We start from the raw sequence: 27408 nt of genomic DNA on the forward strand, positions 1-27408 counted from the left end.
ACCACTTGATATGATGCAATATGATGTAATGTTTACCCTAAATTTCATCAAGTTACTAGACCACACTCTCCAATAGAAATATAATGCAAGCCACATACGCAATTTTACATTTCTTAGTAGCCATGTTTTTAAAAAAGTAAAAACAAAAAATATGAAATTAATTTCAATGTATTTTTAAGTTTATTTATTTAGAGAGAGACAGCACGAGCAGAGGAGGGGCAGAGAGAGGGAGACAGAATCCCAAATAGGTTCCATGCTGTCAGGGCGGAGCCCTACCTGGAGCTTGATCTCACCAACTGCCAGATCATGACCTGAGCTGAAACCCAGAGTCGGATGCTTAACTGACTGAGCCACCCAGGCGTCCCTTAATGTATTTTTAACACAATTTACCCAAAGCATTGTCTCAGCATGTAATTGATATCAAAGGAAATTATTACAGAGACATGTTATATTCTCTTTGTCATACTAAGTCTGTGAAATGGAAAGCATGTTCTACACTTTTACAGCACACCTCAGTTCAGACCAGCAACCTTCCAAGTACTCTAGACACACGTGGTTAGTAGCTCAACTACTGCACAGGACAGCTCTAAACAGGACCCAGGATAAGGAGAATGAGGGACAGAAGAACAAATACTACCTGCTCCTCCAAAGTGAAAATGCAGTACATTCCTTAAGCCCTTAGGAGCAAGGATCACGTCCTAGCCTGTTGGGTTTTTTTTTTTTTGGGGGGGGGGGGGTTTTGGAAGTTAAAGAAGGTGTTCCCACCTTATAACCAATCGAGCTGTAAACCTAATAGTGGGCAATTAGAAAACTTAATTGATGCTGCAAGTCTTAGGTGGCCTCTGAGTCTTTTTTTTTTTCCTTTTTTTAATTTATTTTGAGAGAAGGAGAGAACAGGGGAAGGGTAGAGAGAGAGGGAAGAGCTGGGAGAGAGACAATCCCAAGCAGACTCCATGTTGACACGGGCCCGATCTCAGAACAGTGAGATCATGGCCTGAGCCAAAATCAAGAGTTGGACGTTTAACTGACTGAACCACCCAGGCACCCCTGATGTGAAATTATGTCCAAATACATCAAGGAGAGAAAACAATGTGACGAAGTATCAGCTAACAATGAGACCCTACCAGAGCCAGGCACATAGATGTCTCCTAAATAATCATTACAACTAAATGAATGAATTTTTCACGGTGAAAAGAGATGGACAAAACGACCACAAACTAGAGAAGACACTTATCACCTCATCCACACATCAAAAAGTGGCAGTAATTCTCCAGACAAATCAGCTTCAAATTTCACCCTGGAATCTGAAAATCTTTATAATACGGCCCAGTTTACTCACCTGTTTCCAGTTTTCTTCTCATTCCTCTCAGATAAAGATTCCACTCCTGGCATTACCTCCAAGCCCTTATCCACACCTAGTTCTAAAAGTTAGGAATATGGCCCTGCTCTGCTTCAACTGTTACTCCAATCTTAAACATTATGTTCTGCCTCATCTCTGGAGTCTTACTGGACTCTGGTCCATATAAACTTCTCTCCACTCTTCCCTGATAGCCCTGACAACACAGGCTCTGGTCAAATACATTCCTGTTTTGCACGCATGTGTTCTTTGTTTAGTAAGTGCGTTGCAGGGCACCTGGGTGGCTCAGTCGGTTCAGCGTCCAACTTCAGCTCAGGTCATGATCTCGGGGTCTGTGGGTTTGAGCCCCACGTCGGGCTCTGTGCTGACAGCTCGGAGCCTGGAGCCTGCTTTGGATTCTGTGTCTCCCACTCTCTGCCCCTCCTCTACTCTCTCTTGGTCTCTCTCTCAAAAATAAACAAACATTAAAAAAACAAACAAACAAAATAAGTGTGTTGCAGTGGACTGACCATATGGAAGCCAGGGCCCCAGTTGAGCTCTGCCACTGGTGCAAAGATCTTCAGCAGGTCACTTTTCATTCCTGTTGCTTCATGGGGACTCTGCCTATTCCCTCAGCACAGCAGCTACATGCCCCTGCCTCAGAGCCTTTATACCTGCTGTAACTTCTGCCTAAAATGCCTTTTTGCCTGGATTGTAGGCTAACAAAACTATGCATTTACCCTTGGACTTACAAGCTCACTTCTAGAAGTTTACTCTTAAACAGACATTTTTTTAAGTTCATTTCTTTATTTTGAGGGGGGGAGGGCAGAGAGAGAGGGAGAAAGAGAATCGCAAGCAGGCTCTGTGCTGTCAACATAGAGCCCAACATGGGGCTAGTTCTCATGAACCTTGAGATCATGACCTGAGCCAAAATCAAGAGTCAGAGGCTAACAAGCCACCCAGGAGCCCCTAGAAAGCTACTCTTAAGATATCCCTCCATAAGGGCACCTGGCTGGCTCAGTCGGTGAAGCGTGCAACTCTTGATCTCAGGGTTGAGTTTGAGCCTCACGTTGGGTGAAGAGATTACTTAAAAATAAAATCTTAAAAAAAAAAAAAGATAGGCCTCCACAAATATAAAACTATGTATTCTCAAAGTTACTCACTATATAATTCTATACAAAGTCTATAAAATAGCAAAAGCTTAGAAACAATCTAAACGCCCAACCATAGATTAGTTGAATAAATTGTGGTACACCTTTACAATAGTATGACACAAGGTCAGGGGGAGACAGAGGCGGGGAGAGAGGAAAGGGAGGAGGAGAAGGAAAGAAAAAGATCGCTATGAACTGAAGTGAAAAACTATCCAAGCTATGTTAACTTAAAAATGCAAGGTGTAAAATACTTATATATAACATGCTGCTTTTGCATGAGAAAAGAGAAAATAAAGTACATATATGGAGAGGACAAACTGGTGGTTGCCGGAGGGAAAAGGATTGGGGGGGTGGGCAAAGTGGATGGAGGGGAGTGGGAGGTGCAGGCTTCCAGTTATGGAATGAATGCATTATGGGAGTGAAAGGCACAGCATAGGGAAGACAGTCAGTGGGACTGTAACAGTGTTGTACGGTCAGGGACAGTAGCTACATTTGTGAGCAGAGCCTAACACAAAGACTTGCTGAATCACTCTATTATACACCTAAAACTAGTGTAACATTGTGTGTCGACTCTACCACAGTTTTTAAAAAGTACATATAAACACGTGCTTATTTTTGGAAAAAGAAACACAGGAAAGACAATGCAGAAACTAATGAGAATGGTTAGCTGGGAATATGGTTCAACCAGAGTAAAAATTCTCTAAGTGGATCAAGTTTTGACTTTTTGAAACTTCTGTTTTACTTACTCAAAAAAACCTGACCTCTACTTAGTAGATGTGTTGTCAACAGTGGTTATTGGACTGGTAATTCTGAAATGAGTAAATGTATTGAGATTACAGCATATATGAACAGAAAGAGTCCATCAGTACATAGTGATTTGAAAAGAATGATGAAAGAAAAAAATTGAGAGCAAAAGGGAAGACTCTTCTTTACAGAAGAACAATATCTAATAAATGTAAAAGAAATGGTAAAATTAAGTACTCACCTTACTGGGGCGCCTGGGTGGCACAGTTGGTTAAGCGTCTGACTCTTCATTTCAGCTCAGGTCATGATCTCAAGATCGAGCCCAGCGTCAGGCTCTGCACTGAGAGTACACAGCCTGCTTGGGATTCTTTCTCTCTCTCTGCCCCTCCCCTGTTTGTATTCTCTCTCCCTCTCTCTCCTTGTCAAAATAAGTAAACATTAAACAAAAAAAAGAATCAACTTATTACAACTACCAATGTAATAATAAATGGCAGAAAACATGACCAATGAATGCTACTATTCCATGCAAGCTTGCAGGTAAACAGGATATTCGTGTAAGTCTCAAAATATCACCTTACTCATTATAAAAAGGAAAAGGTATCTTTTCAATGGAGAAACCTGAAAACACCACTTTAACCAGTAATGGAAACACACCAATGTATCAATATAGCCATCCTGATGTGATACAATGGGAAATGTCACCCATGTAGTCGGTCTTGCCAAAAATTTTAAATCTGAATCTAATAATGAGAAAATAGTCAAATCCAGATTGTGAGACAAAGTACTGATAACTGCCACAGTCTTCAAATATGCTAGTCATGAAAGACCAAAGAAGAAAAGCTGAGAAATTTTCTTAGTTTGAAGGAGGTCAAGAGACATGATCACAAAATGTAATGCTTGATCTTTAATTAGATCCTAAGAGTTTTAAAAAAAATTATTAATAAGTTATCAGGAAATTTTATTACTTCATTTTTATTAAGAAAGCTTATTACCTAAAATTATTGCATCACGTTAAATTTCTTGAGCAAAATATATCCATGTGTGTGTATATATAGTGATTATACAGGAGACTGTCTTAGTTCTTAGGAGTTACGTGCTAAAGTATCGAAAAGTAAAGTGTCATGGTGTGTGCAACTTAGCGTCAAATGGTTCAGAATTTTTTAAAAGTATATTCTAAATGCAAAATGGTATCCTGGGTTGGATCCTATAATAGCAAAATGATATCAGTCGAAAAACTGCTGAAATCCAAATAAAGCCTATAATGTAGTTAATAGTAAAATACCAATGCTAATTATTCACCTCTGACAATAGAACCAAGGTTATTATATGAGATGTCTGTTAACATGAGAAGAAACTGACTGAAGCGTGTACAGGAACACTCTGTTTAATAGATGTAACTTTTCTGTAAATCTAAAAGTATCCCAAAATAAAAGCTTTATATAAAAATGCATATTTAGGGATGCCTGGGTGGCTCAGTCGGTTAAGCATCTGACTTTGGCTCAGGTCATGATCTCACGGTCTGTGAGTTCAAGCCCCACGTCAGGCTCTGTGCTGACAGCTTGGAGCCTGGAGCCTGCTTCTGATTCTGTGTCTCCCTCTCTGTGACCCTCCCCCATTCACGCTCTGTCTCTGTCTCAAAAATAAATAAACATTAAAAAAAATTTTTTTTAAATAAAAAATAAATAAATAAAAATGCGTAGAGGAGCACCTGGGTGGCTCAGTCGGTTAAGCATCTAGCTGCTGATTTTCCCTCGGGTCGTGGTCTCATGTCTCATGAGTTCAAGCCCTGCACTGGGCTCAGTGCTGACAGAGTGGAGCCTGCTTGGGATTCTATTTCTATCTCTTTGCCCTTCCCCTGCTCATGCTCTCTGTCTCTCTCAAAATAAATAAATAAACTTTAAAAACTGCATATGTAGAGAGAGAGAGAAAGCAAAGGTGGCAAAATGTTAGCAACTGGTAAATCTAGGTAACAGGTATATGGCTGCTTGTTGGTCAATCTTTCCACTTTTCTGTACGTTTAAAATTTGTCAAAATAAAATGTTAAAATAAAATAAAGCTACAGAAGGTTAAAAGGATGGAGAAAGATATTCCACTGGAACACTAACCAAAAGGGAACTGATGTTATCATGATAATATCATAGCCTTTAGGCAAAAAACTTCTAAAACCAGAGGAACACTTCCTAAAAGTTTGGGGTGCTTGGGTGGCTCAGCTGGTTAAGCATGTGACTCTTGGTTTTGGTGCAGGTCATGATTTCACAGTTCATGAGATCAAGCCCCAGACTGGGGTCTGTGCTGGCAGCTGTCTCTTCACTCTCTGCCCCTCCCCCACTTGTACACGCGCTCTCTCGTGCTCTCTCTCCCTCTCTCTCAAAAAAATTAAACATTTTTTTAAAAAAGGAAAAAGGCCAATTTACCAGGAAGATAACAATTTAAATTGATACACACCTAATGACACAGCATCAAAATATATGAAATGAAAACTATGTGAACTGTAAGGAGAAAAATGTAAATCCATGATCTTGGTAGATTTTAGTACACCTCTCAAAAACAAAGCAAGAAAACTGTAGGATACACATTTGAACAGTTCAGTCTGCAACTATGACCTGAAGGACATATACAGAACTCTATAACTGCAGAATAGACACTGTTTGCAGGTTCACATAGAACATGTATAGAAACGATTGTACACTGAACGGGACGCAAGCTTGTCTTTACCCGAGAAGGCACTAGGTAGGCTTCTGAAGTGCCAGCGTTGTGCCATTCTTTGAGTGGTGATTATATAGGTTTTTGCTCTATTGGCAGATCGGTTTGCTGTTGCTAATATTTTTTGTGAATTTAACTTTTAATGCTTTTAATATTTTGTGTGTATATGAAATATTTCTTATCGTTATTCAGTTTTTGTGTCTGGGCATATTTCACAACTTAAAAAGAATTAAAATCCTTTAGGAAGGTATCAATTTCCTATCAATGCCATTAGCCCAAAGCAACCTGTTTTTCCTTTGGCATTTCAACTAATTGCTGTTCCTTCAGTGAAGCACCAGGTGAAGCAATGGGCTTATGCTTAAAGGCTTCCTTGTACGAAACTTAGATATCTTTAAACACAAGAAGCATGTTCAGCCCAGCAAGATGTTCATTCTAAGAGAGACCAAAGAAATGAACTTGCAGGAACAGAGGATCCATGAATCCCAACTCACACTTAATCCAAGGCAACACAAGTTCACAGGCTCATTTTATAAAATAGGCATAATCATGCACAATATTAAAATTATTTTCCTTCCTCATTTGCTTTTTGATTTTCTGCCAAGCACATATAGTTTAATTTGCCTATAACTTAAGTTAAACATAAGTGAGTTTGTATTTAGGCACCAGGAAAGATTACTTGAGGAATAATTTCTTGGGGAATAATCAAGGTTGTGCAGATTGAGAGCAGCAAAAGAATCTAAAGGAGGACAAACAACATGATGGTGGCCTCACAGAAACCAATACTAAGGACATGATTATAGCTGAGAGTAATCTTAAGCCAATATATCCTGGGGCTTTTTTTTAATTAATTATTAATAAGTAACACCTACTGAAGGCTTACCACTCGCCAGTTACTATGCTATATACAGGATTTTCTAACATTGTTTCATCTAAATATCTCACAATAAGACTAGAAAGTAGACACATTATTACTTCCATTTTACAGATGAGGAAACTGAGGCTGAGTAACTGGACAAGATCCCCAAGAAGCAAATGGAAAAACTGGAAAACTAACCTGGTTTATCTAGCTTGACAGTATGTAAGCTTACCTGCCAGGCTATGCTGCCGGGCTTCAGCAGATAAATAATGACTTACACTTGATCTCTGAGGGATCTTTCAGTTCTAACACTCTATGACTTACTTCAATGACTCTATGACACAGCATTCATTTTGGCCCAGTGATGTCAAAATGTTGCAAAATAAAGAAGTTCAGTAAAATCTCTTGACATCCTGAAGATTAGAATTCAGGTTTCTTAGGGTTATCAGAATTGGTCTCTGCACAAATTGAGCCCTTCAAGAAATGGAAATGTTTTTCTCCAATGTCATTCAATACCTAATATTTTTTCCTCATATGACAAGGAACAGCACAGACAATATCATCAAGACATTCCAGTGAGAATAAAGGAATAAATCTGCAATACAGTGGGCATGATCTTTAAACACAATTGGACTTGAGACAAATTTGATAAATGAAGATTTCTGGGGGAAAATCCTTCTTAAAATGCCTAAATTTCGGGGCACCTGCGTGGCTCAGTCAGTTAAACGTCTGACTCTTGATATCAGCTCAGGTGTTGATCTCGGGGTTGTGAGGTCAAGCCCCACATTGGTTTCTGTGCTGGGCGTGGAGCCTACCTAAAAAAATAAATATTAAAATACCTAAATTTAGTGTAGATGGTTACATAAACTGCTTCTAAACCATTGATATTAGCCTTGAAAAAAATATTATTGATGGTTAATCAAATATATTAAAGTTAAAAAAAATCCTTATAAATACAAGACCTATTTATTCTTTATACAAAATACTTGGTGATCATAATTAAGTCAAAATATTCTCATGTGTTTTTTAAATCATCATGAGTTCTGTTTTTTTTAAAACAGTAAAACAAGCTAATTCACTTTTCTCTTTACCGCTAACTCCATAATGGATATAATATGAAAAGTTGCTAGATAAAGTACCCTTCATAAAAGAAACATACTGACACTTTTGTGTTAATCTGAAAGACTAGAAGTTTCTGGGGGCACCCGGGTGGTTCAGCTGCTTAAGTGTCTGACTCTTGGTCTCAGCGCAGGTCATGAGCTCACAGTTGGTGAGTCACACCAGGCTTTGCACTGAAAATGTGGATGGAGCCTGCTTGGGATTCTCTCTCTCCCTCTCTCGGCCCCTCTCCCAGTTGCTCTCTGTCTCTGTCTCTGTCTCTCAAAATAAATAAATAAACTTAAAAAAGGAAGCTTCTAGGAAATAGCAGTAATTTGTTAAAAGACCAAAAAATAAAAAAATAAAAAATAAAAAAATGATACAAACTACTTTTCTCAGAAGTCCCAAGGAGGAAAAAAATAATTTATTAGGTCTAGGAACCCAAGATGACTTGGTGTAATTATGAATACATGCAGAATTTGATCATTAGAAATGAAGTCTATCAAGGTTCAGTCTTAGGTTCTCATAGCCAATCTATAGACACAGAATAGTCATATCTCCAGAAACCAGGATATATCTCCAATTTGCATGAGTTTAATGAACCAAATAAACAATTGTATCACCAATATCTGCCCCTAGCCCATTTTCAGTGAGATGAATTTTCTTGCTCATGAGGTCCACGTGGAAAACAGCATGCTCAGAAATGGGGGTCTTCCCAGTGTGCTCTTTTCCCAGGACAGGAACTCGCCGAGGCCCCAAGAGTGGATCATCAAATCTCATCAGCTTCACTTTAGAAAGGTCTACAGCAATAAAAAAAAAAAAAAAAAAAAAAAAAAAGATCAATTTGTGCATTTAATTACAGTCACTGACTCAAACCCATGCCTAAACCTGACAATTCATGTTTTAAACACATTGGTTGTTTACCTAAAAGATATTTGCATGAGATTATTAAATAAGACTCCATCTCAGAAAGCCAAGCTAAATCTAACACATCTCCATCCTGTCAGCTTCTACTCAGATCAAAGATTCAGAGATACAGAGATTCTACATAACACATCTCCTCGAACTATAAACCAAGAGGAAGGATGGAGCATATTTTTGAGCACTATCCTATACGGTTTCTCAAATCAGTTTTTATATGCTTCAATTAACCATTTTTCAAAACATCAATCAGTCCAAAACTTATTTCTCTTTCTTGTCTTGCTCCTGGGATACATTAAAACTGCAAGTGTTGTAGCTTTTTTGGAAAGATACTTTTAGAGGAAGAATTACCACTCTAAGAAATAGCATTACCAGTTTCTTGTTTTGCTCAAAGGATGAAAAGTGTTTGTATTACCAAGCTGATGAGAGACAAGGAGAGACGGGGAAGGACAGGGGAAAGGGCACAGCTCTCAGAGGTTTGAGCTTCTGGATGAGCTCCAGCCCTACCCTGCTTGCGATTTTCCTGATCTGCTCTTATGCAAGCTGATAAGATGGCTCCTGGCAAAGAACGCACTTGTCCCTCGAACAAATTTATGATCCAAAAATCCTGCCAACAACTGAGCCTGAAAAAAAATTTATTTCAGCAATTCTGAGATGTCCCAACATCAAATGCTTTTATTTTATATAGTGGGAAAACATCACAAATGACTACAAATGCTGATTGTGCATTTATATCTCATTCTAAGTGTAGCATGGCTAGTTACACTTAACCCGATCAACAGAAATAGAAGATATTTTCTGATTTACTTCCTACCCCTCTCTAAAGCAGATTGCTAGGTGGTCTGAGAGCTACACTCTCTCATGTTGCCTTGAGAGTATGAAGCTTAGCATGAGAGGGATAAGAGATAAAAGCAGACATTAATGCAGCTGGTGGCTATGCCAGGAGTACAAGTTATCCAGGCATTATGTTTTCTTTGGGAGACAAAGACTGAAAGGCGGCAAGTTTAGCATAGGGAGAGTGAAGCTTACAGAACAATTACCTCAGACTACCACGAAGGCAAACCCTGCCTGCAAGTCCTATTTGGGGGAGAGAGTACAATTTATCTTAACAGCTATTACAATTCAACATGCACATTGCTACTAAATATTTTGCTACGGATGTGGTGAGAAGTTCTACCAGCAGGTTTTATGCATGAGGCATAAAATACATGAAATACTGTAGGTCTGCACCCCCACCTCTCGCTCTCACTTTTTCCCTCTCCCCCGCCCTTCACTATCCTCCTCCTCCTCCTCCTCCTCCTCCTCCTCCTCCTCCTCCTCCTCCTCCTCTCTCTCTCTCTCTCTCTCTCTCTCTCTCTCTCTCTCCCTTCCTCTCTGAAACAGACCTCCCTTATCATTCCAAGCAATTCTGAATCAAACTATTTCAAAGAAACCTTAATACTCAATCCGGCATCTAAGTGACAAAACATTATTTGCTTTGATGTTTCACCATGCAGCTCATTACTGCCAATAATTCTTGGAGCGATTTTACTCTTTTCTTATCCCAGACCTCTCTCGTCACTGCAAATGTAGAAATGTAAGTCTGCAACTACACAAGAATTAAGGCACTTAGAGAAAAGATGAGAGTGATTGAAAGTCCCTAGGGACTGATAATGTGAAATGGAGCCTTTCACCTCCATGGTATCAGTTCATATGGGGCATGGGCTGGGAGTGATTTAAAGTCATTATCCTCAAATAGTTGCTCAGTGGCCTTTGTGGACAGAAATGATGGTTTTACTCCAGTTCTTCCTGGACCTAGATTATAATCACCCTCAAAGCAATTGGCACTAATTGGACAACTTACCGGCTATGCAGCAAACAGAGTGAGAAATACATTATTGAATTTCACTCCCTTCCCATCTCATACACTCAATATACTCAGCTCCTTTGGGTATCAAAGCATCCTGAGGGCTCCTGGAAAAGTCTCAAGGTTAGAGCTCTTCTGCAGATACTTGAAGGAATATCCATTTCTAACTCCACCCTAACGTTTCTATCCATTTTCGAAAATTCACAGCAGCTACAAACATCAAACTTAAAGTACTTTATGATAATATTATTCACAGACAGTATGACAAAGGATATAAGAATCATGCCAGAGGCCCAGCGAGAAGAAGCAAGATATAGAAAACACGTTTCAGCACAATGCTGAAGAAACTAGTCAGCCCTGTATCTGAGCATATTTTAAAGGGAGGCAATTTTAACATTACAAAACACAATGTTCAATAGAGGAATACATCCTCTCACACAGTACAACTTCAGAGTAATCCTATCGCGTGGGTCCCCACAGCTATTTTCTTTAAATGCCACCATATTATTCTTCAAAGGTAAGAGTTCTGCCTTTCCCCAAATCTTCTCGTGACTGAATATATGCAACACAAAACAGCCAAATGGAAGGCCACAGGAAGGCTCCCAAGACGTTAACATCGCACAGTTTTCAAGTTCTGCATTTTGTGGCCCGTGAGTTCTAAGGATGGCACTGCCTGGTTTACTGAGGGAATGTGATAAATGTCTGTAACAACATGAACGATCCCTGACATTTTGCTAAGAGAAATAAACCACCTCTTCACACCGTTGTAGGATCCCACAACCTCTCTCTAAGTAGAGAGAGGTAGAACGGGGAGTTCCTGTTTAACAGGTACAGGGTGTCAGTGTGGATGATGGAAAAGTTCTGGAGATGAACAGTGTGACGGTTGCACAGCAATGTAAGTAAACTTGATGCCACTGAACTGTACGTTCAAAAAGCACAAAAACAGCCAATTTTATGTTATGGATATTTCACCACAATTTTTTTAAATGTTTACAAATGAAAACTCCCTAGCCCTAACACACTGCTGCTATACAGGCAGACATTAGTGTTTCCCTCCTGCTGGCATGCCCTTTCCCCTCGCCCTCTTCGATGTAACTTCCAAGGTCCCATCCAAACAGTGTTTTCTCTGTAAATTCATCCCTGATCACCAGAGCTGGAAATAATCTCACTGCTTTCTTTGCTATAAACTTTATCTACACCTCCCTTTTGGTATGCAGCAGTTCGTCCTTAGGTTATGATCATGTATGTGAATAGCTTCGCACCCTGCTCCTTCACTAGACACAGCCGCCTAACGAGCAGCACTCTGTGGGCTCCCCAAAGCCCCAGGTACACACACACGAGCCGCCACATGTATACTGCATACACTCTACTCATAGTCTCTCAAGAAATGTCCACAGAAGAGGAACGAATGACCTCAAAAGAACAAAAAATACGTGTAGGATGAATTCCAAACAGCTATTTTAAGTCTTCTATGTAAATGTGATATGGCTGACCTGAATATCGTTCCATAAATTAGGTCACTGTCTTAGATTTCGAAATCTTTTCAGAAAATTTCTATACTGATAGAATGTAACCCAATCAACTCTTGATTGCCATCAAGAAGAGAGAGTGAGAATGCAAAATAGGGAATCTGGAGATTAATTTGTCTTTATAATTTAGAAGAAAAATAATGGAAAGACACACTAACTCCCTTCACACTGCTCCCCCTTAAACGTGGCTGAGTGATAGAAAAAGAAGCTGTAAATTATTATATTAAATCTAATCATAGAAGATCTAGACTTAATCTTGGTAAGAAATTAAGATTAATTACATATTTTAACTGGAAGCATATTGTTTAGAAGAAAGAATACAAGCGATGGAGTCAAACAGACCTGAGTTTGGATTCCAACTCGAGGATACTACCTTAATGAAACTGCAAGTTATTTAGCCTTTCGGAACTCCATCTCATCATCTGCAAAAGGGGAATAATAATACCCTCTACATTCTAGGGCAGTAAAAGGATTAAATGGCTAATACATGGAAGATGCTCAATAAGTTTCACTCTGTTTCTCTTCCTTCCCCAGGAACAGACCTAGTAAGCAGGTTAATTTGAAATATTACGTGTATGTACACCTTCCGTCTGAAAACCTTTAAGAGAAGGAAATTGCTTGCTACAATTTTAAAGCTAGGCGGAGTCTTGGAAAACTATCTAATCCAACTGTCCTCTTTTTACTAAAAAAGAGGTCAATTTAGAGTTTAAGTGACATGGCCAAGTCACCAAGCTGCATAGCCACAACATCCCAAAGAGAATAGAGGCTTCCTGATTGTGAGCCCAATACTCTTTGCATAACATGCCACTGCTGTCCCTCAACAGACCAGATGCTCCTTTCTCCCCTCTGCTTAGAACTCATCATGTCCAGGGGCGCCTGGGTGGCTCAGTCTGTCAAGTGCCCGACTTCGGCTCAGGTCATGATCTCGCAGTTCGTGGGCTCAAGCCCCGTGTCAGGCTCTGTGCTGACAGCTCAGAGCCTGGAGCCTGCTTCGGATTCTGTGTCTCCCTCTCTCTCTGCCCCTCCCCCACTCATGCTCTGTCTCTCTCTCTCTCTCTCTTTCTCAAAAATAAATAAACATGGGGCGCCTGGGTGGCGCAGTCGGTTAAGCGTCCGACTTCAGCCAGGTCACGATCTCGCGGTCCGGGAGTTCGAGCCCCGCGTCAGGCTCTGGGCTGATGGCTCGGAGCCTGGAGCCTGTTTCCGATTCTGTGCCTCCCTCTCTCTCTGCCCCTCCCCCGTTCATGCTCTGTCTCTCTCTGTCCCAAAACTAAATAAACGTTGAAAAAAAAAAAAAATTTTAAAAAAATAAAAATAAAAATAAATAAACATTAAAAAACCTTTAAAAAAAAAAAAAACTCATGTCTGCAAACTACTGCCAAATGTGCATTTCAGGAAAACCATTTACCTTTGATTCCTCGGTCCATTTTCATTAAACGCCTGATTATGGAATCGCGGTTATCTCCTTGCCTGATTTCAATTTTGGTTGAGAAGTGGCCATTAGATGGCTGGGGGTTTACTAAGGAAACTGACACACCAGGCTAGGAAAATAAAGAGAAAATGATTGTTTTACAAAATCAAACTTGAATACTGCTGAGGGAGGGAAAATCTCTATAAAAGTTTTAATGCTCAATGAAAAATTTAATTCTGGTAGTCTAATATCAAGACCAAGAGATACTCAAATATGAAATAAAAGATGTAAAAAAGCTCATGCTTACAACCAAATGCCTAGATGAAAATGACTGACTATATGTATCAATACTGATGATGGAGAACAACAATAATTATATTTTCTCTTTTTTTAACTCCCATCATTTATTGAATTTCTACTATGTACCAGGCACTGTACTAAGCATTTTATAGACATGATTCCTACAAGCTGAAAGGTAGTTCTTTAAAACCTCTTTTCACAGATAAGAGCTGAGAACCAGAAACATTAACAAGGTTACAGAGCCAGTAAGAAGCAGAGCCCGGATTAAACCCCATCATATACCATACTATTTCCTACATTATATAAGCTATATAGCCAAAGACTTTGCTCATTATTTTAAGTGGAAAAAGTCAACTGAGTCTTAGAAAAAACTTAAAGACATAGTAGTGTAAGGGAGTGCTTGAAAGTAGCTTAACAGAAACATATTTGTAAAGGGAACTCCATTTCATGTACCTATCCAATGGGCCAAAGGACTACACTTTAAAAAAAAATTTTTTTTTTAACGTTTATTTATTTTTGAGACAGAGCACAAACGGGGGAGGGTCAGAGAGAGGGAGACACAGAATCTGAAACAGGCTCCAGGCTCTGTCAGCACAGAGCCCGACGCGGGGCTCGAACCCGCAGACCACGAAATCATGACCCGAGCCGAAGTCGGCCGCTTAACTGACTGAGCCACCCAGGCGCCCCGAAAGGACTACACTTTAAAAAGCAACAATAGGGGCACCTCAGTGGCTGAGTCACGTAATCGTCCAACTTTGATTCAGGTCATGATTTCATGGTTAACAGGATCAAGCCCCATATCGGGCTCTGCACTGATGGTGCGGAGCCTGCTTGGGATGCTCTGTCTCCCTCTCTCTCTGCCCCTCCCCTACTCCCTCTCTCTCAAAATAAATAAACTTAAAAAAGAAAAAAACCTTTAAAATAAATGAATAAATAAATAACCACATATTTTTAATGTAATGAGGCCTTCATCCTTTCAAATAGGCTTTTTCTCTTTGTTGCATTTTCAATTAAATGTGGTAAAAGTAACAGGATACTTATCAAGAAAAGTAGGGCATTTTATGGACTCCCACAGTTGCACTCCACCAGGCAATGGATTGAGAGCAAATAAACAGAATCTCCCAAAACTCTAAAACTTGCTTATCTTCACCAATACTGGCCAAAAACTAAGGGAAAAAAAGTTATTTCTAGTATAATGTAAGATGATTCATCAATCTGGTTTATACCAGAAGCTAAAAAATCTTAAATAACCTTATCGAACCAAGACTCATCTAAAGAAAGCTCCTTTTCACTATTTAAAAAATCTTATATATCAATTTCCACTTTATTTTTTAATAAAAGTCAGGTGTTGACACAAAAATAAACTCAAAATGGATTAAAGACCTAAATGTGAGACTTGAAAGCATAAAAATCCTGGAAGAGAGCAGAGGCAGCACTTTCTCTGACATCGGTCATAACGATATTTTTCTAGGCATGTCTCCTGAGACAGGGGAAACAAAAGCAAAAATAAACTCTTGGGACTATATCAAAATAAAAAGTTCCTGCACAGAGAAGGAAACAGCAAAACTAAAAGGCAACCTCCTGAATGGGAGAAGATATTTGCAAATGACATATGCGATAAAGGGTTAGTATCTAAAATATGTAAAGTACTGACACAAGTCAACACCCAAAACACAAATAATCCAATTAAAAAATGGGCAGGAGAGCCTGGGTGGCTCGGTCCGTTAAGCTTCCAACTTCGGTTCAGGTCATGATCTCACAGTTCATGAGTTCGAGCCCTGCATCAGGCTCTATGCTGACAGCCTGCTTTCGGATTCTGTGTCTCCTTCTCTCTCTGCCCCTCCCTCACTCAGTCTCGGTCTCCCCCCCCACCTTGAAAATAAATAAACATAAAAAAAAAAACACTTTTTTTAATGGGCAGAAGACGTGAACAGACATTCTCCAAAGAAGATGTAGAGATAGCCAACAGACACATGGAAAGACACTCAACATCACTCATTATCAGGAAAATGCAAATCAAAATCACAATGAGAACACCTCACACCTGTCAGAATGGCTAAAAATTAACAACACAAGAAACAACAGGTGTTGGCAAGGACATGGAGAAAAAGGGACCCTCATGCACTGTTGGTGGGAATGCAAACTGTTGCAGTCACTCTGGAAGACAACATGAAAGTTCCTCAAAAAGTTGAAAACAGAACTACCATATGATCCAGTAATTCCACTACTGGGTATTTACACAAAGAATAGGAAAACACTAATTTAAATGGATACATACACCCATATGTTTATTCAGCATTATTTACAATAGCCAAATTATGGAAACAGCCCAAATGTCCATCAATTGATAAATAGATAAAGAAGATGTGGGGTGTCTGTGTGTGTGTATAAATAGAAATATATAAATATATATAGAACGGACTATTACTCAGCCATAAAAGAGAATGAAATCTTGCCATTTGCAACAACATGCATGGATGTAGGGATTATACTGCTAAGTGAAATAAGTCGGTCAGAGAAATACCATACTGATTGCACTCACATGTGGAATTTAAGAAACGAAACAAACGAACAAAGCAAAAAGAGACAAACACAAAAACAGACTCTTAACTATAGAGAACAAACTGATGGCTACCAGAGGGGAGGTGGCTGGGGGGGATGGTTGAAATAGGTGATGGGGATTAAGAGTACATTTATCATGGCAAGTACTGAGTAATGTACAGAATTGTTGACTCACTGTATTGCACACCTGAAACTAATATAACACTGTATGTTAACTATACTGGAATTAAAATTAATTAAAAAAAAGAAAAAGAAAAAAAGGTTTAAAAAATCAGGTTTTGAAAACCCTATTTTGAAGGGCACATGCACCCCAATGTTTACAGCAATGCTATCAACAAGAGCCAAAGTATGGAAAGAGCCCCAATATTCATCAACGGATGAATGGATAAAGAAGATGTGGTGTATGTTAGGATGTCCTTGGAACCACAGTAGAGGGGACGGCCATCTTGCCAGCTCAACCCAACGAAAAGTTGCCAGAACAAATTGGAGGTCAACCAATCACCGAGCGACAGCACGACCTGATGCGAAAAAGGCCCACCTGGACCTAAACCCGGAACCGCTGCAGCTTAAAAACCCCACCCCACCACACCTTTGACTGCTAAAATTTTTAGCCTCTGACTCCTATCTTTACCCTGCCTTACGCCTAACCCTAACAGTTATATATATACAATGGTTATTACTCAGCAATCAAAGAGAATGAAATCTTGCCATTTCCAACTACGTGGATGGAACTGGAGGGTATTAGCTAAGCGAAATTAGTCAGAGAAAGACAGCTATCATATGGCTTTACTCATATGAGTAATTTAAGATACAAAACAGATGAACATAAGGGAAGCAAAAATAATATAAAAACAGGGAGGGGGACAAACACATAAGAGACTCTTAAATACAGAGAACAAACAGAGGGGTTGCTGGAGGGGTTGTGGGAGGGGGGGTGGGCTAAATGGGTAAAGGGCAGTAAGGAATCTACTCCTGAAATCACTGTTGCACTATAAACTAACTTGCATGTAAATTTAAAAAATAATTAATTAAAAAAAAAAAAAAGAAAATCACATTTTGATTTTTAAACCCACACGTAACATCTGATGCCACCCATAAGAGCAGAGTGAAGGAAAGTGAGCGCAGCATCAACCAGGGAATTAGAAGAGCTCAAATCCAGCCTCATATCTAACAAACTGTGGCTTAGACCAAAGCAATCACTTTGCATCTCTGCACCTCATTTCCTTCCATCTTTCAATGACGAGCTTGGATATAATATCTAAGGTCTCTTCTAGCTCTAAAATACAATGATTCAGTGAAATCATTTCAACTTACTTCTGTTCTAAAAACATTAAGTGGTTTCCCAGGACAGCAATCTTCCCTGATTTTATCTTCTGCTTCGGAGGCAAACTTGACTTCTATGTGTTCTAGCTAAATACAAGGAGGGAAAATGAAAGTCATTAGTATCACTTAATATGACTGCAATTAATCACCACCTCATTTCACCAAAGAGGAAAACTAGCTTCTCCACTTAACATGAAATGGTCTGTGTATTCCTCAGGAAGCCAGCCAAGCACAGGACAGGACTAAGAGACCGCTCTGAAACTCAGGATCAAATGCTCCCACAGATAACATTGTTTCAAACGCAAAAGACTATGGGGCTCCTGGGTGGCTCAGTCAGGTAAGTGTCCAACTTCAGCTCAGGTCATGATCTCATGGCTTGTTTCAGCCTGGAGTCAGGCTCTGTGCTGACAGCTCAGAGCCTGGAGCCTGCTTGGGATTCTGTGTCTCCCTCTCTCTCTGCCCCTCCACTGCTCACACTCTCTCTCTAAAATAAATAAACATTAAAAAAACAAAGAAAGAAAAATAAAAGAAAAAGACTAAATCATTTTTATGTCCATCAAAAAAATTTTTTTCTTAAGAACATGGTCTTTAATTATTAGACCATTAGACTTTATTAATTTCAAATAAACATTAAATGACATCTATAATCTATAATCAATTATTTAACTCTTCTTAAATGTCTCATGGTATTATTGACATAGTCATGTTTACCATTTTCTATAGTGAAATCTAGCATCTACCTGCTCTATCAGAGAAAATGAAAAACAGGATAAAAGACAGAGGTTTCTGGAAAACCTCAGAAATGTAGTATAATGTATATGCCTGAATATAAGATGACCTTCAATATAACCTGTCCCCATTGTCCCAATGAAAAAAATACAAGAACTTTTTTGACCTCCAGGTATATGAACATTTAGAAATATGCACAAAATAAATGACTACCATTATTAATTATTAACTCATTTGTAATTATATGACATAAAGTGCTTATTTAGAAATAACTTTATTACCATATTTCACGGAACAATTTCATTCAAAATCTACACTTGCATGTTTTAACTCAAATGTCTTCATTATCACTAGAAGCACTTTTTTGAGTCCTCTAACACAGTTTTCTAGGGCAAATTATCTTTCCCTCTGCCTAAGTTGTCTGAGAGAGAGCATTTTTAGAAAATATATATGAAGTGACTGGGGCACAAAGGTGGAATGGGGAGAAACTCACAATTAGGTGAAAGCTATTGGTAGTGTCTTAGTTCCTGAGTTGAGGAGTAAATTCAGGAATATTCATTACATTATTAACTTTAAAACAATCCAAAACAGGACCAGGCATGGACCCTGATACTATCTCATGGACAAAGGATTCTAATTAAGCCAATTCTGTAAATTGGAGGTCTCAATGGGAGAGAGGAAAAAAAAGAAGCAATTCAGTGTGTCTTATAATATGAGAGACTTTGAAAGCATTTAAATATAAACATAAGGTCTTCCCTCATTTTTTTAAGGAGAATTGTGGGAGGAAAAACCAGGCACATACAATTAGTATTTTATGTATAAATTAATTGATAGGGGCACCTGGGAGGTTCCATCAGTTGAGCAAACGACTACTGATTTCAGCTGCAGTTGCGATCCTGGGGTCATGGGGTCAAGCCCCACACCGGGCTCTGCACTGAGTGTGTAGCCTGCTTGACATTTTCTCTCTCTTCTTCTGCCTCTCCCCCACTCTTGCTCTTTCTCTCTCTCTCTCTCTCAATAAGTAAGTAAATAAATAAATTAAAAATAGGGGCTCCTGGGTGGCTCAGTCGGTTAAGCGTCCGACTTCGGCTCAGGTCATGATCTCACGGTTCTTGAGTTCAAGCCCCGTGTCGGGCTCTGTGCTGACAGCTCAGAGCCTGGAGCCTGTTTCAGATTCTGTGTCTCCCTCTCTCTCTCTGACCCTCCCCCATTCATGCTCTGTCTCTCTCTGTCTCAAAAGTAAATAAACGTTAAAAAAAAATTTAAAAAAATTAATTAATTAAAAATAAAGTAACTGAGAAATGGAATAAGATCACAATCATTTTTTAATTCCTGCAACTTCTATACCCATCCATTCTCCTCCCTCCAAAAATATTTTTGACAGGTATATTTGGCAAAGGTACTAAACACAGAAGATGTTTATAAAAAGGTTTATTATAAAACAAAAGATGGGGTGCCTGGGTGGCTCAGTTGGTTAAGCATACGACTTTGGCTCAGGTCATGATCTCTCGGTCTGTGAGTTTGAGCCCTGCATCGGGCTCTGTGCTAACAGTTCAGTGCCTGGAGCCTGCTCCGATTCTGTGTCTCCCTCTCTCTCTGACCCTCCCCCACTTGTACTCTGTCTCTCTCTCTCTCTCTCTCAAAATTAAACATTAAAAATATATATATAAAACAAAAATGGACCATATTTACTACAGTGAACTAGTTGTTACAATCCCTGGCCCCTTGTACCTCCAGGGAGTTGGTCAGGTAGACTATATTCTCCATCAGCACTGCCTGTTCATCAAACTCTAATTGCAAATCCAGAACACGAGGTCCCATCTTCTCCAGATTTTCCTAATAGCCAAAACAGTTTTGAAAAATAAAAATCACATTAAGAATACGTTGAAATGAATACATTTCCTCCAAAGCAATCATTCTTCTCTCAACTGATAAAATCTTCAAATTTGAACAGTTGAAGGAAAGGCCTTGGACTCATGGTTTCCCTTATCTATGTTTGTTCGTTAATGAAATTATTGGCTCAGAATAATTATCATTTGAGGTATGATAAGACTAAGGCAACACCAAAAAGCCTGGAGGGACAAGGTTTTCAGATTTATAAAAGAAATAGCATTTTATCATTGTTTATTTAGAATGACTTAATATGCAAGCCCAAAGAATTCACTTTGACAAGGAATCAAACAAATGTGTGGAAATATCCCTCAGGTAACCGAAAAGAAAGAAAAAAAAAATCTTTTTTTAATTTTCTAAGATAATACATCTTTAAAGCTAGTTCAGAGAATAGTGAATTAATAATAAACAAACAAAAAATTTCTACAAATTAAAAAAAAATTTAGGTTATATTGGTACTGAGATAATCTGATAGCACCTGAAAAACAATTTATTCTTAATTTTCTTGAACATGAAACAAAATATCTGCCACTCAAAATATAACCTTCGAGAGCCAAGCTTATATCCACAAGTATAGCTAACTGCCTAGAACATGCTGCACTAAATGAAAGCGACCTGACAAGATTCCTAATACTCACTGTTTTCACTTACTGTCCAACCCGTTTCTTGTCCTATGAAAAAATGCTAGAAGCCATTTTCTTATTCTCAGATTTACAAAACGCTTTTCGAAAAAGTTTCAAACCATTAATTTGCCTGGCAAGTCCCCAATATTACTGAAAAAAAATACTACTACTGAAACAATCTAACACTGGTTTTCTAAAAAGCCACCTCTTGGATCTAGTATCATTTAACTACAGAACTTGTCAAATGAGTTTCACTGGATTCTTTAAAGTACATCATCAAACTTAATTGCCTTTGCAATCAATAATGAAATATTTTGTCGGATCCACGTATTGACAACGGATCTGGCATTTTGACCAGTGGCACTAGCTAAGTAGGGAACCAATGAATTAGGGACATATCAGCATATATATTATAACTTGATTGGTGTAGGTCAATCCAAAATTCTAAATTATTTCTGAAACTTCAAAGACCATAGGCTCAGAGAGTTGATTTTGGTCTAGGAGAACGAAAAGGCTTTCCTAAGAATACGATCTACTCCAATACAGGACAATCTAGAATTTTGGTCTCCATCACGCAGGCATCTGTAGCCTAGAAGATTAAACAATTAATCTAAGCTATAAGAATAACCACCATGTTCCAAGCAGAGTGAAATATACTAATTTACATTAAAAAAATTTACTAAGCCTACCTTTTGACAGAAAGTATTAAAGTGTGTTGAGTATATTACTTCATGTATTCCTCACAGCATTCCTAAAATGTAGGCTTTATTAATTTCTTCATTTTACAGATGAAAAACCATGTGGCCCAGAGAATTTAAGTGATTTATCTAAGGTCTCAAAACTAAGAAGTGATGGACAAAAAGGATTTGGACCAAGATCTATCTGATCCCAGAGCCTGAGATCAGCAGCAACATACAGCCATATGTTTCTCTTTAAGAAATGCAATAAATCAGGGGCGCCTGGGTGGCTCAGTCGGTTGGTTAAACGTCCAACTTCAGCTCAGATCATGATCTCACGGTCTGTGAGTTCGAGCTGCCTGTTGGGCTCTGTGCTGACAGCTCAGAGCCTGGAGCCTGCTTCTGATTCTGTGTCTCCCACTCTCTCTGCCCCTCCCCCACTCACGCTCTGTCTCTTTCACTCTCAAAAATGAATAAACGTTAAAAAAAAATTTTTTTAATGCAATAAATCAGTTATTTCTCTGAAGAAAGCTAAGAGTCTAATGCAATGATTTCTCAACAGGAGAGGTGGGGGGGGGGGGGGGGAGGAGCATATTATGTCCCCAAGAGTCATTTGGCAATGTCTCGAGACATTTTGGGGTCCAAACTTGAGCAGGTGAGGAGGATGTTCTATTGCCATCTAGTGGGTAGAAGCCAAAAATACTGCAAAACATCCTATAATGCTCAGGATAGCCTCCCACAACAGAGAACTATCAGCCCACAGTATCAACAGACCACTGTTGAGAAACTCTGGTCTAACCACTATAATCAATGTTTATCCTCTTAAGCAAAACCTATCCAAATGTACTACCTTGGTTCCAGCAACAGGAGCTAACAAAAACACCCTAATGTAAGCCAAAAACAATATGGTTCCCCCCTAAACAGAAAAGAAGGTAGAACATGAAGAGAATCATTTAGTGTAACAATTCTAAACTAGTTTTTCTTCCACAATGCATATTTTCATATACTCAGCAATTGTACAGATAAACCCCCAAAATGATCGCTCATTTGTCACAACCACTGATTGAAAAGTGCTATTTTAGCAGATTTCCTGGGAAAGACTATACTCAAAGTTCCCCCTTCCTTCTACCATCTAACCATTACTCACATAGTCACTGCTACATGAGGTCCACAGCTTACCTTAATCATGGCAACAAATGGCATCACTTTCTTCATATATTTCTTCAATTCTGGCAAACTGCCCAGTTCGCTAGCAATGATCTTGTTATCAGGCAATTTTCTACTGTTGCCCTAAAAAAACAGGTTGGAGAGGAATGTGGAGAAAAGTATTTTTTAAATAATGCGAAATAGTACATGTACCTGCAGGAAGTCGGCCATAGAATGGTGGCCTCTACTAGTCTGTTAGAATACAGTAGAAAATGGTGCAGCCCCAAGCATCATGGGGAAATGAAACATGAATGTATAAAATGGAAGGGAGTCTCCTATTCCCTCTAAATTTAAAGGATATATGTTTTTTGGGAAGGCAAAGAAAATAGGTGCATCCTTTTGAACATTTAATTTTCCCTTACACTAAAAACACCTCCATGATTGTAACTTTAGATCTTATCTGGTGAAAAAACAAAATAGTCTTATAAAGATCTTGTTTGTCTCCAAACCTGTAAAAACATGTCATTCATTAGTCATATCAAAATGAAAACTGCACAACCATTATACAAGATTTATATAATGTCTGCTTTTCAACACTCCTTATAAATTGTTACCACAAATGTGAAAAAAAAAATAAAATCCTTGGCTATCAACCTATTAAAAAGACTATCATTTAGGAACGCCTGTTGATACTATTGGCTATCAACCTAGTAAAAATAGTATCATTTCAGTTAAGCGTCCGACTCTTGATTTTGGTTCAGGTTGTGATCTCTCACACTGACAGCACAGAGCCTGCTTGGGATTCCCTCTCTTCCTCTTTCTCTGCCCTTCCCCTGCCTGCGCGCTCCCACGCTTGATCTCTTTCTCTCTCTCTGTCTCTCTCTAACTAAATAAACTTTAAAAATAGTATCATTTCGAACTACTGGGACCTTATGAAGATAAAAAGCTTCTGCACAGCAAAGGAAACAACCAACAAAATTAAAAGGCAACCAACGGAATGGGAAAAGATATTTGCAAATGACATATCGGACAAATATCGGACTCAGATACCACCTCACGCCAGTCAGAGTGGCCAAAATGAACAAATCAGGAGACTATAAATGCTGGAGAGGATGTGGAGAAACGGGAACCCTCTTGCACTGTTGGTGGGAATGCAAACTGGTGTAGCTGCTCTGGAAAACAGTGTGGAGGTTCCTCAAAAAATTAAAAATAGACCTACCCTATGACCCAGCAATAGCACTGCTAGGTATTTACCCAAGGGATACAGGAGTACTGATGCATAGGGGCACTTGTACCCCAATGTTTATAGCAGCACTCTCAACAATAGCCAAATTATGGAAAGAGCCTAAATGTCCATCAACTGATGAATGGATAAAGAAATTGTGGTTTATATACACAACGGAGTACTATGTGGCAATGAGAAAGAATGAAATATGGCCCTTTGTAGCAACGTGGATGGAACTGGAGAGTGTGATGCTAAGTGAAATAAGCCATACAGAGAAAGACAGATACGATATGGTTTCACTCTTATGTGGATCCTGAGAAACTTAACAGAAACCCATGGGGGAGGGGAAGGAAAGAAAAAAACAAAAAGAGGTTAGAGTGGAAGAGAGCCAAAGCATAAGACACTCTTAAAAACTGAGAACAAACTGAGCGTTGATGGGGGGTGGGAGGGAGGGGAGGGTGGGTGATGGGTATTGAGGAGGGCACCTTTTGGGATGAGCACTGGGTGTTGTATGGAAACCAATTTGACAATAAATTTCATATATTGAAAAAATAAATAAAAATAAAAACAGTATCATTTCTATCTACTCACAAATAAATGCCTATATCATATATCACTAATAAGCAGAGTCCCAAATGTGCTGTCTGAATTTCATTTCATTTCTGCAAACACAAGTAGCCCCTTCTACAGAGTGACAAATGAAGCAAGTAGCCTTTTCAGAATTTTCAGTGACTTATTTTTTCCTTATTCTAAAAGCATGCCATCAAAACCAAGGGTTGGGAATGAATCTAAATGAAAAGTAGTGTATAGTAAAATTTCTGATAATCTATTTACTTTCAACTCTAACCTTTACTAAGGTACAGGGGGGGAAAAACTTTCTCCACTTGTCAATGTGCTGTTTTAAAATACGTACGGAAGAGAAAAGAGGATACGAAACACTCCTTTCCCTTATGTCATCAAAATGGTACCGTATACAACGTAAGGACATCCTCCTTTATTATAAAAACTAACATTTAGCTCTTTTGAATGAAAACAAACAAACATTTTTTAAAAAGCTGACCATTCCAAATAATGCCCAAAGATGATGAAACCATATGATATCTAGTCACTGATTACTAAATAAAAATATTAACCTCTCAAAGAATAGCAGTTTTTAATAAAAGATGCATTTTTAAACATCTGCAACATTACATTCTGTATTTGGCTCTCCTCCTGCCTCCTTGAAAATGCTGGTATGAATATGTAACCCACTGGGTGCAATTTCATTTCTCTACCTACCAAAATGGCTTTTACTTTTTTAGTTAGCGTAAGTCAAAATCTGCAAGCAATTCTACAGACCACGTTCTATTTCCATTACACACAATCAAATGAAGAGGCAGCTCTCCATAAAAATAGGCTCACAAGGAATACAAAAACACTTGCTCTTCTCTTTCCATCAAATTTTACAAATTTTTAATTAAGTATGGAAATTTCTGAAATAAAAGCTCAATAAAATTCTCAAAAATTAAAGCTAAGAATTTTCCCTTCATGTTACTGCTTTATGCTTTGGCCATAATCACTATTTTGTCTCTTCTTTAAGTGTTCCGTCACAGTCTGTGTCTATCAATAACTGTTCCTGAGCAAAACTTCAACAACATATACTTAGTTTCTATTTTTCCAGTGTGAAAGAAAAAAGATAGATGAACTTTTTTCTTTAGGGAAACTTAGAACTAAGTGTTAAGTGTTGAGTTTCCTTTAAATTCGACAATCATATTTAATAGCTATTTACCGGACGGAGCCAAAAACAACAAGCTCTCCATTTCTACGAGTAATTAGCAAATTGACCATTCTGTTTTAAATTACTCAAGAGCCAAGCTTCAGATTTTTTTAAAACATAACTAAGTTAAGGCTTCATGAATCCCAGGGTTCAAGCCACAATCAACTCAAAAGGCAAACTCAGTCCTTTGGCTTCATAATTTTAACCACATATGAGAAAGTCTCATTATCTTTTAATTACATATGACTAGATCCAATGTGTTTTTGTAAGAAAGCTTCAGAAATGATAAAAAAAAAAAAGTAACTTTTCCCTCAGGATCCACTTAAGAGCCAGGAAGGCTAACAAAAAACTTTCCGTGCCTAAAGACAATTAGACAAAGTCACCCGTCTTCCTTCTCCCGGACATTGTCAGCACCCTCCAAACAAAACAGCACAGGCAGCACCCAACAATGTAGGGGGAAAGTCTGCAGAGAGCATCACCTCAAAGTGATTACGGAGCACTGACAGGGTGATATGTTGCCAAGGAGGATAGCTCTTCGCCACGTAGATGGTGCAATGTGAAGGCTTCTGAGGCGGTTGCTTGTCAGTCTTCTACGGGGCAAAAGAAAGGGAAGACAACATTTCATCACTTTTGTATAAATCAAAGATGAGAGAACCCTCTCCTGGTACATACCACTACTGCCTCGGACGTTAACAAGCACACACGTACTACAAAACGGACTTAGCAGTAAAGATATCCTGACACATTTGAACAATAATTGTCTTAAGTTCCATTCATAGCAAATGTTACTGAACTAATAACTTTTAAAGAACAATCTTTAAAAAAAAAAAAAAATGACTTCACCTTCCCCTTAGCAGGCATCATATAGTTCTTGAGTCGCAATCTAAGGTCATGTGCTACTTCCATGAGATACTGTGAGGAACGTATCAAGGCTTCATCCACGGGACCCGCCAGAGGCCATGAAGCATTCATAATTGAGTCAGGCTTTAAGAAAAAAACAAAAAAACAAAAAAAAAAGCAGTTCAGTGGGATTAAACAACACAACTATTTTATGGTTCTTGATTACATTTCCATACCAAGGCTACCATCTGTAATTGCGTGCTCGAAGTTCAAACCTTACTACCCATAACACACTTCCACAGCCCCTGATCTAATGTTCCCTAGAATTCAAGCTGTGAAGTCTGACTCTACATTCTTAATTAGCATCCATTTGTACAAGCGTATTAATACCCACACACAGATGCTCACTTTCAAAGAAAATTATGTAATGCTAATTTGCCTAAATTTAATCTTTATTACATAAATTATACAAACTCTCAGTTTTTATCCTATTAATACATCCAGTTTTGAAAGCATGGCTATTCAGGATATATATCATGAGCACATTTTTGCATTGTTCATGCATTGGAAAAATACAAAGGAGTTTGGCTTATAAAGTTGAAAAGGAATTATTAAACCATCCAATCGGTTTATCTGCAAGCCTAGGAGAAATAACTGAATTTACCTTCACAGTAAGTAAGGATGCTAATATAAAGCCCTAAATATGCAGCCCTACATATGCCAGAAATTTTATATAAAACAA

The 27408-nt window shown here is 38.6% G+C and overlaps 1 protein-coding gene across 1 annotated transcript in view; it reads right to left on the bottom strand.

Annotated features, from left to right (window-relative positions):
- Positions 1-8290: 8290 nt before the first annotated feature.
- LARS1 (leucyl-tRNA synthetase 1) overlaps positions 8291-27408 on the bottom strand; it is a 78975-nt gene continuing 59857 nt past the window's right edge. Inside the window, exons 26-32 of the mRNA XM_045060528.1 lie at positions 26670-26810; positions 26306-26416; positions 22879-22989; positions 20241-20345; positions 17772-17867; positions 13593-13725; positions 8291-8688 (exon numbers count right to left, since the gene is read on the bottom strand). Coding sequence (XP_044916463.1) covers positions 8483-8688; positions 13593-13725; positions 17772-17867; positions 20241-20345; positions 22879-22989; positions 26306-26416; positions 26670-26810 — 903 coding nt within the window. The 3' untranslated portion in view covers positions 8291-8482. The remainder of the gene's footprint in view (positions 8689-13592; positions 13726-17771; positions 17868-20240; positions 20346-22878; positions 22990-26305; positions 26417-26669; positions 26811-27408) is intronic.

The sequence above is a fragment of the Felis catus genome, chromosome A1, assembly GCF_018350175.1.
Source record: "Felis catus isolate Fca126 chromosome A1, F.catus_Fca126_mat1.0, whole genome shotgun sequence".
Lineage (NCBI taxonomy): Eukaryota > Metazoa > Chordata > Mammalia > Carnivora > Felidae > Felis > Felis catus.